General features: G+C 43.5%; 1 protein-coding gene and 1 long non-coding RNA gene across 3 annotated transcripts; both read right to left on the bottom strand.

Moving 5' to 3' along the window:
• Nucleotides 1-1158: 1158 nt before the first annotated feature.
• LOC135103654 (uncharacterized) lies at nt 1159-5432 on the bottom strand. The gene is made up of 2 exons (XR_010270156.1): nt 4051-5432; nt 1159-2380 (listed from the first exon to the last, which is right to left on the bottom strand). It is a non-coding gene; the product is annotated as an uncharacterized LOC135103654 (long non-coding RNA).
• A 1502-nt stretch (nt 5433-6934) lies between these two features.
• Nucleotides 6935-9729, bottom strand: LOC135103640 (uncharacterized). 2 transcript variants are annotated; one of them, XM_064010192.1, is made up of 2 exons: nt 9030-9729; nt 6935-7992 (listed from the first exon to the last, which is right to left on the bottom strand). In XM_064010192.1, exons 1-2 carry the CDS (start codon nt 9674-9676, stop codon nt 7734-7736), a joined length of 906 nt encoding a protein of 301 aa, XP_063866262.1. In that variant the 5' UTR covers nt 9677-9729; the 3' UTR covers nt 6935-7733. The 2 variants fall into 2 exon arrangements, with proteins under 2 accessions (XP_063866262.1, XP_063866270.1); XM_064010200.1 differs by having other exon boundaries at nt 9074-9728.
• Between the last annotated feature and the right edge of the window lie 3011 nt (nt 9730-12740).

Below are 12740 nucleotides of genomic sequence, written 5' to 3'. Positions count from 1 at the left end.
TTGTTCTTCTGGCTCCACACACAGCCTGTTCATCTGCTGGTTGGATTGAGTGAGGTGCGAAGCGACACCTGCTCCATGACTGACGACCAGTCTCTTTCACTGGTCAATATTTATTCTACTGCTAGTGAAGAAAAAGGAATAGATATGATAAATAAATAAAATAGAAAAAAGAAAGATACAAGACGTGGAACTATCACTATTTATTAAGAAACTGAGTAAAAGTGAATTAGGCACTGAATTAATGAATTACATCATTACTTTTACAAAGGGTTATAAAAGGTAGCAAACAGCAGCGTACCTGTATATCCTTCACAGGTTTGTTTAATTCCACTGTTCTGCAGTTATCTTTTAACTGTGGGAGAGAGAGGGCCGCACAGTGGGACGCTCCTCCCCACCCACCCATCCCTCCCACAGAAGCTGGCTGGAAGCCAAGCGATACCAAGCAGCAACAAAAAAAAAAATGATAAGCTAAAGTCGAAAGAAGAACGAATCGACTCGGTATTACTAAGTGGACTCGAGGGTAGTCATGTCGCCAGGCTGCAGACGAGTCCAGCACGTCATCCCTGAAGGACAACCACTGCTTCTGGCACGTGGATGTCCTACGGGTCGACTTTCTTGGGGTGCAGAGACAATAGTTGTGGGAGCTTCCTGCGCCTCATCGTCCGGAACAGGGCTTGTCCAAGACACTACTTATTTTATTATTTCTTCCCACCGTCTAGCCGTCTTCCCACCTGCGCGTAAAGTAATGGGAGTCCCCTCTGGCATGCTGTGTATTGGATCATAAGCCTATGGATGGCGATGATACTGGAAATAAACAGGCGTGTTTTATACAGCGACTACTACGTGTAGGTCATCTGTCTTCTTGAAGCTTTTTTTTAATTTCCTTGTGCTCTAATGGCTATGTTCTATTCTACAATCTGTGGATATGGCAAACACTCTCGTCCACTTACTACCACCAAGTCAAGTCAATTCGTTCTTCTTTTCACAAACTCATATTCAGTCTGCAAACAAAAAACAGAAAAACATATCAGCAATGTTGCTGATGTGGTACACGCACACGCACACACACACACACACAACACACACACACACACACACACCACACACACACACACACACACACACACACACACGTACACACACACACACACACACACACACGTACACACACACACACACACACACACACACACACACACACACACACACACACACACACACACACGTACACACACACACACACACACACACACACACACACACACACACACACACACACACACACACACACACACACACACACACACACACACACACACACACACACAAACACACTGTACTACAAGGCGAGTAAACTCAAATTAATGAAGGACGTTTGCTGGTGATTACAATGAAAAAAAAAAGACAAAGTCCCACTAGATAGAAAATAAATCAAGATTTAAAATATTTACAGGAAAGAGCATGGACATAATGCTCTTAATGTGTGAAAGTGTTCCAGAAGACTCGATATCACTATCTCTAGTACAGCTGTAAGCAGCTCACAATGTGATGAATGGAAATACTAATAATTATTAGTATTTCCATTCGTATAATAAGTCAAGTATGAATACTAAAAAGAAAAGTACAAATAAAACTCAGTGAACTAAACATAGTTAATAATGTGGTTGGCATTCAGTGCCTCGTTGTTGTTGGTTGTTGTTGTTATTGTTGTTGCTATTATTGCTTCTTTTCTTATACTAGACATCCACATTCACTACCAGTATTTCTGCTGCAGGAACAACAACAACAACTGCAATTGCTACATTCCTGCATGTTAAGCAGGAAAAACTGGGAGGAGAATAGAAATGTTATAAATGTGTTGGTTAATTTAGTTCCAGAGGTGTCTTGATGCTCCTTCCATGAAACAGTTCCTCTCCTCCTCCTCCTCCTCTTCCCCCTCCTTCCCCTCCTCCACCATCCTGTCTCTCCTACTAAACGCTAGTTACCCAAAGAACTTAGTAAGGACATGAAGGTTTGGTTGCTGTTTGGTAGTAGTAGTATTCCTTTGTATTCCTCTTCCTGCCTACTGTTGCTTTCTGATGGGGAGTGGCTCAAGGAACACCCCTTCGCTGGTGTTGCCATGTTACTTTCCGCCGAGGTGACGCATATCCAAGTCGAGTGACGTGATGCCCTTGGTGTTTCTTGGAGTGGTTCTTCTTTCACCAAGGCTTACGAGTGGTGGACAGGAAGGCTCGTTGCCATAACTGGTGCCCCATGTCGCTGGTTGTCCAGCATTCACGGGCTGCCACACGTCTTTTGAATAAAGGCTGGGCGTTGTTTGTAGGGTATGGTTATGTCCGGGAGCGTAAGTGTGCTGGTCCCCGGGGGGCTGAAGCATCACCTGCAGATCAGGGAGATTTGTAGTATTAGAGATAATATCAATAACATAGTAGTTGTAGCAGTAGCAGTAATAGTAGTAAGTAGTAGTACTACCACTACTACTAGTAGTAGTAGTAGTAGTACTAATGCTAGTAGTTGTAGCAGCAGCAGCAGCAGCAGCAGCAGCAGCAGCAGCAGCAGCAGCAGCAGCAGCAGCAGCACCAGCAGTTGCAGCAGCAGCAGCAGCAGTATTAGTATTAGTACTAGTAGTAGTTGTAGTACCAGCAGCAGCAGCAGCAGCAGCAGCAGTTGTAGCAGCAGCAGCAGCAGCAGCAGCAGCAGCAGCAGCAGCACCAGTAGCAGCAGCAGCAGCAGCAGTAATAGCACCAGCAGTTGTAGCAGTAGCAGCAGCAGTAGTAGTAGTAGTAGTAGTAGCAGTAGTACTAGCAGTTGTAGCAGCAGCAGTAGTAGCAGTAGCAGCAGTACTAGTAGTTGCAGTAGCAGCAGCAGCAGCAGCAGCAGTAGTAGTAGTAGTAGTAGTAGTAGTAGTAGCAGCAGCAGCAGCAGCAGTAGCAGCAGAGTAGTAGTAGTAGTAGTAGTAGTAGTAGTAGTAGTAGCAGCAGCAGCAGCAGTAGCAGCAGAGTAGTAGTAGTAGTAGTAGTAGTAGTAGTAGTAGTAGTAGTAGACTACTACTACTACTACTAGTAGTAGCAGCAGCAGCAGTAGCAGCAGAGTAGTAGTAGTAGTAGTAGTAGTAGTAGTAGTAGTAGTAGCAGTAGTAAGTAGTAGTAGTAGTAGTAGTAGTAGCAGCAGCAGTAGCAGATTAAAAAAAATAACTAACCATGTACTTCAAGTGAAATGAAAAAAAAAAAAAGTGCATGAAATCAAGGGAATGAGTTATTCCTTTTTTTTTCTCTTTTCTTCATGAGAGGAACATTTACTAAAACACACAATACGAGCCTAAATCTACACTGTGTCGTCTCCTTAATGCGGCTCTCCCCCTCCTACCCGTCATCCACGCGGAGAGAGGAGTGGAAAGATTTGAAATGGGAGTGGTGTCAAAAAGGCGAGAGACAAGATGCTGATCAACTTCTGCACAGCACTGTGATAATGGGGACAGAGCAACGTTATGTAGTTCTTGTGGAGAGGGAGGAAGCAAGTTATATCAAAATCCAATAGAGCGGGACAGTTTGTAGAGACATAGGAGAGAAGAAAGACTGGGCATGGTAAAATGATCAAATAGGTAGGTCATTGAGGTATTAAGTTTGGCTAAGATTAAAAAAAAAAAAAAATTATCATGCTAATGCTAGAGAGAGAGAGAGAGAGAGAGAGAGAGAGAGAGAGAGAGAGAGAGAGAGAGAGAGAGAGTGGAAGGGGTGCCAGATAAAGTGAGACGGACCAAGGAGCGAAGAAAATTAAAAGAAAAAAATGAAATGCCACGAAAACAGAAAAAAAAGATAATAGGTATACGCGTGGAGTTACAAGGCAAAGTGGAGGGAAACTCAAACTTTGCCAAAGCTGACGATAGTGAAAGCACGCGGGAACAGAATAAAAACTACTGTCTGTGATTACTATGGACACTTGAATATTCGTAAAGACAAGTTGCAAGGTTCGAAGGAGAACACACACACACACACACACACACACACACACACACGCACACACACACACACACACATGGGATATACTAACGTGCCATTGCCGCTCTGAGGACCACCATTCTGAAGATCGCCACCGTCACCATCACCACTACTATTATGACCAGTAGTCCTAATAACACCATACTCGTATTTATTGTTGGTGTGCGCTCGGTATTGTGAGTGCAAGTGAAGTCAGTCTTGAACTCCCAGTCGGAGTCTGTTGTGTTGTAGCACTCTGGTGAGGGGAATCGTTGCCAGGTGGACGAGCCATGAGCCAGAACGATTAAGTTGACAGGACGCGTCGGTACTCTTATCGTTGCTATGTCACACTCCCATTTACAAGTGTCAGTTGTCACTGTGACGTGGCCGTAAGGGGCTGAAATTTGCTTATCTGTCACTCCTACTCCTATCTTCACCCATTCAGTGTCATCCAGAAAGCAGTACTGCGGTGATAACCAAGTAGGGTGTTATATCTTTATTGTTCACTAACACACTTATTCCCTTGAAGTCGTGCCTGGACTGCATGAACAATGTTGTCGAGGTGTTGTGATCACCAGACACAATCTCTTGGTGAACTACTCTATTTTCTTCCGGTTTCACGTTCAATTCCTGTGGAGTGCAGTTCGGAGTCAAGTTGGCGAGGAGGAAGCCTGTTTGATACAACGAAAGGAACACAATTGTTATCCACCCGCACGCCATCGCTTCCACTGAATTACTACTTGTGTGTGTGTGTGTGTGTGTGTGTATTTGTGTGTGTGTGTGTGTGTGGTGTGTGTGTGTGTGTACGTACAGTATGTGCCGGGCTGCCCAGTGTCGAGCTTCAATAAATGTCAGAGGATATCCGCTTGGGATTATTTTTTTTTTTTATGCGCGCGCGCGAACCCCCCCCCCCCCTCCCCTAATACACACATAAGTATAATGTAGACATTGAGTGTCTTCATTCTGTGCGTGTGTGTGTGTGTGTGTGTGTGTGTGTGTGTCGCGAGCATGGTGATTGGTAAATAGGTGCATTCCTTTGGTCCCGTCAGGGTAGTTGCCTGGAGGTGGCAAGACGTCCTTTAGCGGATGACGGGAAGCCCAAATACAGCGCGTGATTCAACATTCACAAGAACGTTTAATTTATTCACGTCCTTTATAAATTCCCTCTAGTTATTTATTCTAGTTATTCATATTTTCGTAAATCCGTCATCCAATTATTTAGAACTAATCTTATGCTTTGGTGTTAAGCTGATCTGCAAGTGTTATCTTTACCTATGTGTGTGTATGAGAAGTTGGATTCTCTCTCTCTCTCTCTCTCTCTCTCTCTCTCTCTCTCTCTCTCTCTCTCTCTCTCTCTCTCTCTGTTATATCTGTCCCTCTGGTCACCATATTTTTCTTTCCCTATTTTTCTATATCAACCTTCAATCACTTCTTCCTCTTCCTCCTCCTCCTCCTCCTTCTCCTCCTCCTCCTCCTTGTACTCCTCCCCTTCCTTCTTCTCGTCTTCCTCCTCCTCCTCCTCCTCCTCCTCCTCCTCCTCCTCCTCCTCCTCCTCCTCCTCCTCCCCCTCCTCCCCGTTCTTCTTCCTCCTCTTCCTTCTTTTCCTCTTCTTTTCTTCCTTCTTTTCCTCCTGCCTGCTTGTTTTCCTGGCTCCACACACAGCCTGTTCATCTGCTGGTTGGATTGAGTGAGGTGCGAAGCGACACCTGCTCCATGACTGACGACCAGTCTCTTTCACTGGTCAATATTTATTCTACTGCTAGTGAAGAAAAAGGAATAGATATGATAAATAAATAAAATAGAAAAAAGAAAGATACAAGACGTGGAACTATCATTATTTATTAAGAAACTTGAGTTAAAAGTGAATTAGGCGCTGAATTAATGAATTACATCATTACTTTTACAAAGGGTTATAGAAAGGTAGCAAACAGCAGCGTACCTGTATATCCTTCACAGGTTGTTTAATTCCACTGTTCTGCAGTTATCTTTTAACTGTGGGAGAGAGAGGGCCGCACAGTGGGGACGCTCCTCCCCACCCACCCATCCCTCCCACAGAAGCTGGCTGGAAGCCAAGCGATACCAAGCAGCAACAAAAAAAAAATGATAAGCTAAAGTCGAAAGAAGAACGAATCGACTCGGTATTACTAAGTGGACTCGAGGGTAGTCATGTCGCCAGGCTGCAGACGAGTCCAGCACGTCATCCCTGAAGGACAACCACTACTTCTGGCACGTGGATGTCCTACGGGTCGACTTTCTTGGGGTGCAGAGACAATAGTCGTGGGAGCTTCCTGCGCCTCATCGTCCGGAACAGGGCTTGTCCAAGACACTACTTATTTTATTATTTCTTCCCACCGTCTAGCCGTCTTCCCACCTGCGCGTAAAGTAATGGGAGTCCCTCTGGCATGCTGTGTATTGGATCATAAGCCTATGGATGGCGATGATACTGGAAATAAACAGGCGTGTTTTATACAGCGACTACTACGTGTAGGTCTTCTGTCTTCTTGAAGCTTTTTTTTAATTTCCTTGTGCTCTAATGGCTATGTTCTCTTCTACAATCTGTGGATATGGCAAACACTCTCGTCCACTTACTACCACCAAGTCAAGTCAATTCGTTCTTCTTTTCACAAACTCATATTCAGTCTGCAAACAAAAACAGAAAAAAAAACAAAACATATCAGCAATGTTGCTGATGTTTCCAGACTTTAAGGTCACTCTACAATAGCCACTAACATTTCCTAATACTAAAGTACTGTGAGTAGTATATAGATTGAATGTTGAACTGTATTGCACCCGCAAACATACGTTGTTTGATGAAATAACATCACACTTTAATGAATATAAGATTATGTAACTTAATAAGAAAGTCGATCCAACTCACCACAGGAGTGAGACGACCAGTGTGAAGGTGGTGTGAGAAATGCAATGATGTGAAAAGGATGGGGAAAAGCAATGGCACACACACACACACACACACACACACACACACACACACACACACACACACACACTGTACTACAAGACGATTAAAATCAAATTAATGAAGGACGTTTTGCTGGTGATTACACTGAAAAAAAAAAGACGAAGTCCCACTAGATAGAAAACAAATCAAAATAAAAAAAAATGCTTACAAGAAAGAGCATGGACATAATGCTCTCAATGTGTGAAAATGTTCCAGAAGACTCGATTATCTCTGGTACAGCTGTAAGCAGCCTACCATGTGATGAATGGAAATACTAATAATAGGGCAAGTATGGATATTAAAAAGAAAAATACAAATAAAACTCTATTAACTAAACAAAGTTAATAATGTAGTTGGCATTTGGTGCTTTGTTGTTGTTGTTGTTGTTGCTATTATTGCTTCTTTTCTTATACTAGACATCCACATTCACTACCAGTACTTCTGCTGCAGGAACAACAACAACAACTGCAATTACTGCATTCCTGCGTGTTAAGTAGGAAAAACTGGGAGGAGAATAGAAATGTTATAAAAGTGTTGGTTAAATTAGTTCCAGAGGTGTCTTGATGCTCCTTCCATGAAACAGTTCCTCTCCTCCTCCTCCTCCTCTTCCTCCTCCTTCCCTTCCTCCACCATCCTGTCTCTCCTACTAAATGCTAGTTACCCAAAGAACTTAGTAAGGACATGAAGGTTTGTTGCTGTTTGGTAGAAGTAGTATTCCTTTGTATTCCTCTTCCTGCCTACTGTTGCTTTCTGATGGGGAGTGGCTCAAGGAACACCTCTTCGCTGGTGTTGCCATGTTACTTTCCGCCGAGGTGATGCATATCCAAGTCGAGTGACGTGATGCCCTTGGTGTTTCTTGGAGTGGTTCTTCTTTCACCGAGGCTTACGAGTGGGTGGACAGGAAGGCTCGTTGCCATAACTGGTGCCCCCATGTCGCTGGTTGTCCAGCATTCACGGGCTGCCACACGTCGTTGAATAAAGGCTGGGCGTTGTTTGTAGGGTATGGTGGTGTCCGAAAGTGTGTGTGTGCTGGGCTCTGGAGGGCTGGAGCGGCACCTGCAGATCAGGGAGATTTGTAGTATTAGAGATAATATCAATAACATAGTAGTTGTAGCAGTAGCACTAATAGTTACAATTGTAGTAGTAGTAGTAGTAGTAGTAGTAGTAGTAGTAGTAGTAGTAGTAGCAGTAGCAGCAGCAGTAGTAAATTAAAAATAACTAACCATTTAATATAAGTGAAATGAAAAAAAAGAAAATATACATGAAATCACGGGAATGAGTTATTCTTTTTTCTCTTTTCTTCATGAGAGGAACACTTACTAAAACACATAGTACGAGCATAAATCTACACTGTTGATTCGTCTCCTTAATGCGGCTCTCCCTTCCTACCCGTCATACCCGTGAAGAGGTGAGTGGAGGAACCATGTTATATTAAAGTCCAATAGAGGAGAACAAGTTGTAGTGACAGAGGGGAGAAGAAAGACTGGGGATGGTAAAATGTTCAAGCAGAAGGTCATTGAGATATTGAATTTGGCTAAGATTTAATTTTTTTTACCCAATTTAGGTTGAGAGAGAGAGAGAGAGAGAGAGAGAGAGGAGAGAGAGAGAGAGAGAGAGAGAGAGAGAGAGAGAGAGAGAGAGAGAGAGAGAGAGGTGGGGGGAGGAGGATGGCAGATAAAGCCAGTCAGGACCAATGAGCAAAAAAAGGAAAAAGGAAAAAAATGAAATGCCTTTTAAAACATAAAAATAAAGATGGGATAAAGATATGAAAGAACAGGTTAAGTTTAATCGTCGAAGGAATCTGCATTAGGTGGAGCGTGAACAAGGCTGTCCACTGCATCAGGTATACCCATGGAGTTAGAAGGCAAGGTGGAGGGAAACTCAAAATTTGCCAAAGCTGACGATAGTGAAAGCACGCGGGAACAGAATAAAAACTACTGTCTGTGATTATTATGGACACGAGTATTCGTAAAGACAGGTTGCAAGGTCCGAAGGAGAACACACACACACACACACACACACACACACACACACACACACACACACACACACACACACACACATACATACACACACACATGGGATATACTAACGTGCTATTGTCGCCTCTACGGATCACCGTCTTGAAGACACCCACCGTCACCACCACCACTGCCATTATCACCAGTAGTCCTAAAAACACAGATCCCGTTCTTATTGTTGGTTTGCTGTCGGCCTTGGGGGTGCAAATGAAATCAGTCTTGGACCCCCAGTCGGAGTCTGTTGTGTTGTAGCACTGTGGTGAGGGGAATCGTTGCCAGGTGGACGAGCCATGAGCCAGAAGGGTTAAAATGACAGGACGCGTCGGTACTCTTATCGTTGCTATGTCACACTCCCATTTACAAGTGTCAGTTGTCACTGTGACGTGGCCGTAAGGGGCTGAAATTTGCTTATCTGTCACTCCTACTCCTATCTTCACCCATTCAGTGTCATCCAGAAAGCAGTACTGCGGTGATAACCAAGTAGGTGTTATATCTTTATTGTTCACTAACACACTTATTCCCTTGAAGTCGTGCCTGGACTGCATGAACAATGTTGTCGAGGTGTTGTGATCACCAGACACAATCTCTTGGTGAACTACTCTATTTTCTTCCGGTTTCACGTTCAATTCCTGTGGAGTGCAGTTCGGAGTCAAGTTGGCGAGGAGGAAGCCTGTTTGATACAACGAAAGGAACACAATTGTTATCCACCCGCACGCCATCGCTTCCACTGAATTACTACTTGTGTGTGTGTGTGTGTGTGTGTGTGTACGTACAGTATGTGCCGGGCTGCCCAGTGTCGAGCTTCGATGAATGTCAGAGGATATCCGCTTGTGATTTTTTTTTTTATATCCACGCACGCACGCATGCACGCACGCACACACACACACACACACACACACACACACACACACACACACACACACACACACACACACACACACACACACACACACACACACACTTGTAAGTATAATGGAGACATTTTGAGTGTGTTCATTCTCATCGTGTGTGTGTGTGTGTGTGTGTGTGTGTGTGTGTGTGTCGCGTGCATGGTGATTGGTAAATAGGTGCATGCCTTTGGTCCAGTCAGGGTAGCTGCTTGTGGATGGCAAGACGTCCTTTAGCGGGTGACGGGAAGCCCAAATAAAGCGCGTGATTCAACATTCACAAGAACGTTTAATTTATTCACGTCCTTTATAAATTCTCTCTAGTTATTTTGTTCTCGCTTCATATTTTCGTAAATCCGTCATCCAATTATTTAGAACTAATCTTATGGTTTGCTGTTAAGCTGATCTGCAAGTGTTATCTTTACCTGTGTGTGTGTATGAGAGATTGGATTCTCTCTCTCTCTCTCTCTCTCTCTCTCTCTCTCTCTCTCTCTCTCTCTCTCTCTCTCTCTCTCTCTCTCTCTCTCTCCTCTCTCTCTCTCTCCTCTCTCTCTCTCTCTCTCTCCTCTCTCTCTCTCTCTCTCATTGTTTAGTTGGTGATGATGGTTTATTAGAAAATATAAATATTATTGTATTCATAACTTCCATGATCAGGTAACACACACACACACACACACACACACACACACACACACACACACACACACACACACACACACACACACACACACTAAGGAGGGTCACACCAACAATGCCTCGCCACAGGATGTTACTGTTAAATCTTTAATTAGAACGTCCTCTTTAGGTATGGGCTATTGAGGCTTCAACAGGTGGTGTAGTGAGAAGGTGTGTGATGGTGTTGGTGGCGGTGGCGGTGGTAGACATGGTTGTGGTGGTGATTGTAGCTAGTAAGTAAAAAAAAAAAAATAGTTGTTGAGATGTTATTATTTCTTTAATTCTCCTTTTTTTTATTAACTGCTTTTTTTTATTAACTGCTTTTCAGTTTGTAATGAGCAGTCAGCAAATAATCTGAGTGACGGTGAAGGAGTGGTGAAGCGTGAGAGATGAACATAACATAAAGGAAAATAAAGGAAGCTGCAAGTAGCCCATGAACTTTACACGTGGCAGTTCCTGTACATAAAGCATACCTACCAATTTCCACCAATCATCCCCATCCATACACATGTTTAGCTTTCTTTTAAAGCTTCCCAATAGTGCACTAACAACCTGCATCTATTCCACTCATCTAACACTATTTAAACACCAGTTTCTTCCCATCTCCTTTTTTTCTTTTTTTATCTTTATCAAGTCTGAACAAATGCGTTGGTGAGAAAAAGGCGGAAGCACGAGAGATGAAGTGCGGAAGTGATAATGATGAGGATGACAGGTGTCTCACAATCAGTGCCATGTACAGGTGTGACATTAATACGATGATGTAGCTAGCTGGCTGGTGGTGGTTGTCGTGGTGGTGGTGGTGGTGGTGGGTATGGTAAGTGTTTTGCTTGTAAACGCACACCACGTGACTGGACAAGATGGTATTTGCTGTGGTGCAGGTTCAGAGAGGGTCAAGAGAGAGAGAGAGAGAGAGAGAGAGGGAGAGGGAGAGAGAGAGAGAGGGGGGAGGGAGTTGGTTGGAAGCGAGTTAAAAGAAGAATAATGCTTGTATCCAGAAACGTTTCGCTCTCCAACCACAACTGTCTTTAAAGGCCGCAGTGATGATTAGCCGGGTTCTCAAGAGTGTTTCTCCTTTTTGATGATGTAGAAACCTTCTTAATTTGTTACTAGAACCGCAAAAAAGACATCCTTAAAAAAAAAAAAAAAAACGTCTAACTACTAGAATGTTTTCAAAATAGTAGAGGTGAGGTGCAGAAATGTTCCAAATTACGATCCTTATTCTGATTCTCATGATGGATTATTTTTCACACTGATGGTGGAAAATCGTGGTTAAATTCTGCAGTATGGATAATGAGCCCCGCAATATAGCAGTTGTAAGGTAGTTATTATGTCTTTAGCTCTTAAGTTTTCTTTGTTCTGTACTTTACTGTTGTATGATATGCCTGATGGCTAAAAAAAAAAAAATATTATTATTATTATTATTATTATTATTATTACTGAAACGCCCAAGGATTCTGCAAGGTAGGAGGAAGAATGAAAAGTGTGTCAGAAGGAATGAAAGGATGAGGGGAAGGATATAGGAGGAGAGGAATAGGTGAGGGATGGGAGGAGGAGGAGGAGGAGGAGGAGGAGGAGGAGGAGGAGGAGGAGGAGGAGGAGGTGGTGGAGGGAGGGATGGAGGGTGAAGAGGAGGATGTGCGACGAGTGTAATTTTGTGTCAAGGTCAGGGTAGAGGAAGAGTCTCTCTCTCTCTCTCTCTCTCTCTCTCTCTCTCTCTCTCTCTCTCTCTCTCTCTGGTCACCATATTTTTTTTCCCTATTTTTTCTCAAATCACTTCCTCCTCCTTCCTCCTCCTCCCGTCCTGTGCTTCTCTCCCTCCCTCTCTTGTGAATGTCTCATTTTCCTTTCCTTTCATTTACCCTCTCTCTCTCTCTCTCTCTCTCTCTCTCTCTCTCTCTCTCTCTCTCTCTCTCTCTCTCTCTCTCTCTCTCTTCCATCCTGACACACATTTGTAGAGTATCAAACAGTTCTTAATCTCCTTTTCTTTATCTCTTCCTCTCCTTCCTTGTCTTCGTTTTTCTTCCTTTTCCTTTGATTTTCTTAGTGCTCTAGTTTATCATCTCCCTCTGCTTCTTAATCTCTTGCCATACCAATATCAAGAATAATTCTTCTTTCAGCTGCTCCCTCTTGAGGCCGCCACAGCCCATCACCCGTCTCATCTTCTCTTACCTCCATCACCTACATGTCTTCCTTCAGTGCATCCATAAACTTAATCTTTCGA

The sequence above is a fragment of the Scylla paramamosain genome, chromosome 1 (genome assembly GCF_035594125.1).
Source record: "Scylla paramamosain isolate STU-SP2022 chromosome 1, ASM3559412v1, whole genome shotgun sequence".
NCBI classification, from domain to species: domain Eukaryota; kingdom Metazoa; phylum Arthropoda; class Malacostraca; order Decapoda; family Portunidae; genus Scylla; species Scylla paramamosain.
Note: the sequence above shows the minus strand (reverse complement) of the source record. Positions and strands in the feature narration are given on the sequence as shown.

Coding starts and splice junctions, on each gene's coding strand:
- LOC135103640 (XM_064010192.1), bottom strand. CDS start 9,676: ATGGCGTGCGGGTGGATAACAATTGTGTTCCTTTCGTTGTATCAAACA. Junction 7,993..9,029: donor CGTAGAGGCGACAATAGCAC/GTTAGTATATCC, acceptor CCTGATCTGCAG/GTGCCGCTCCAGCCCTCCAG.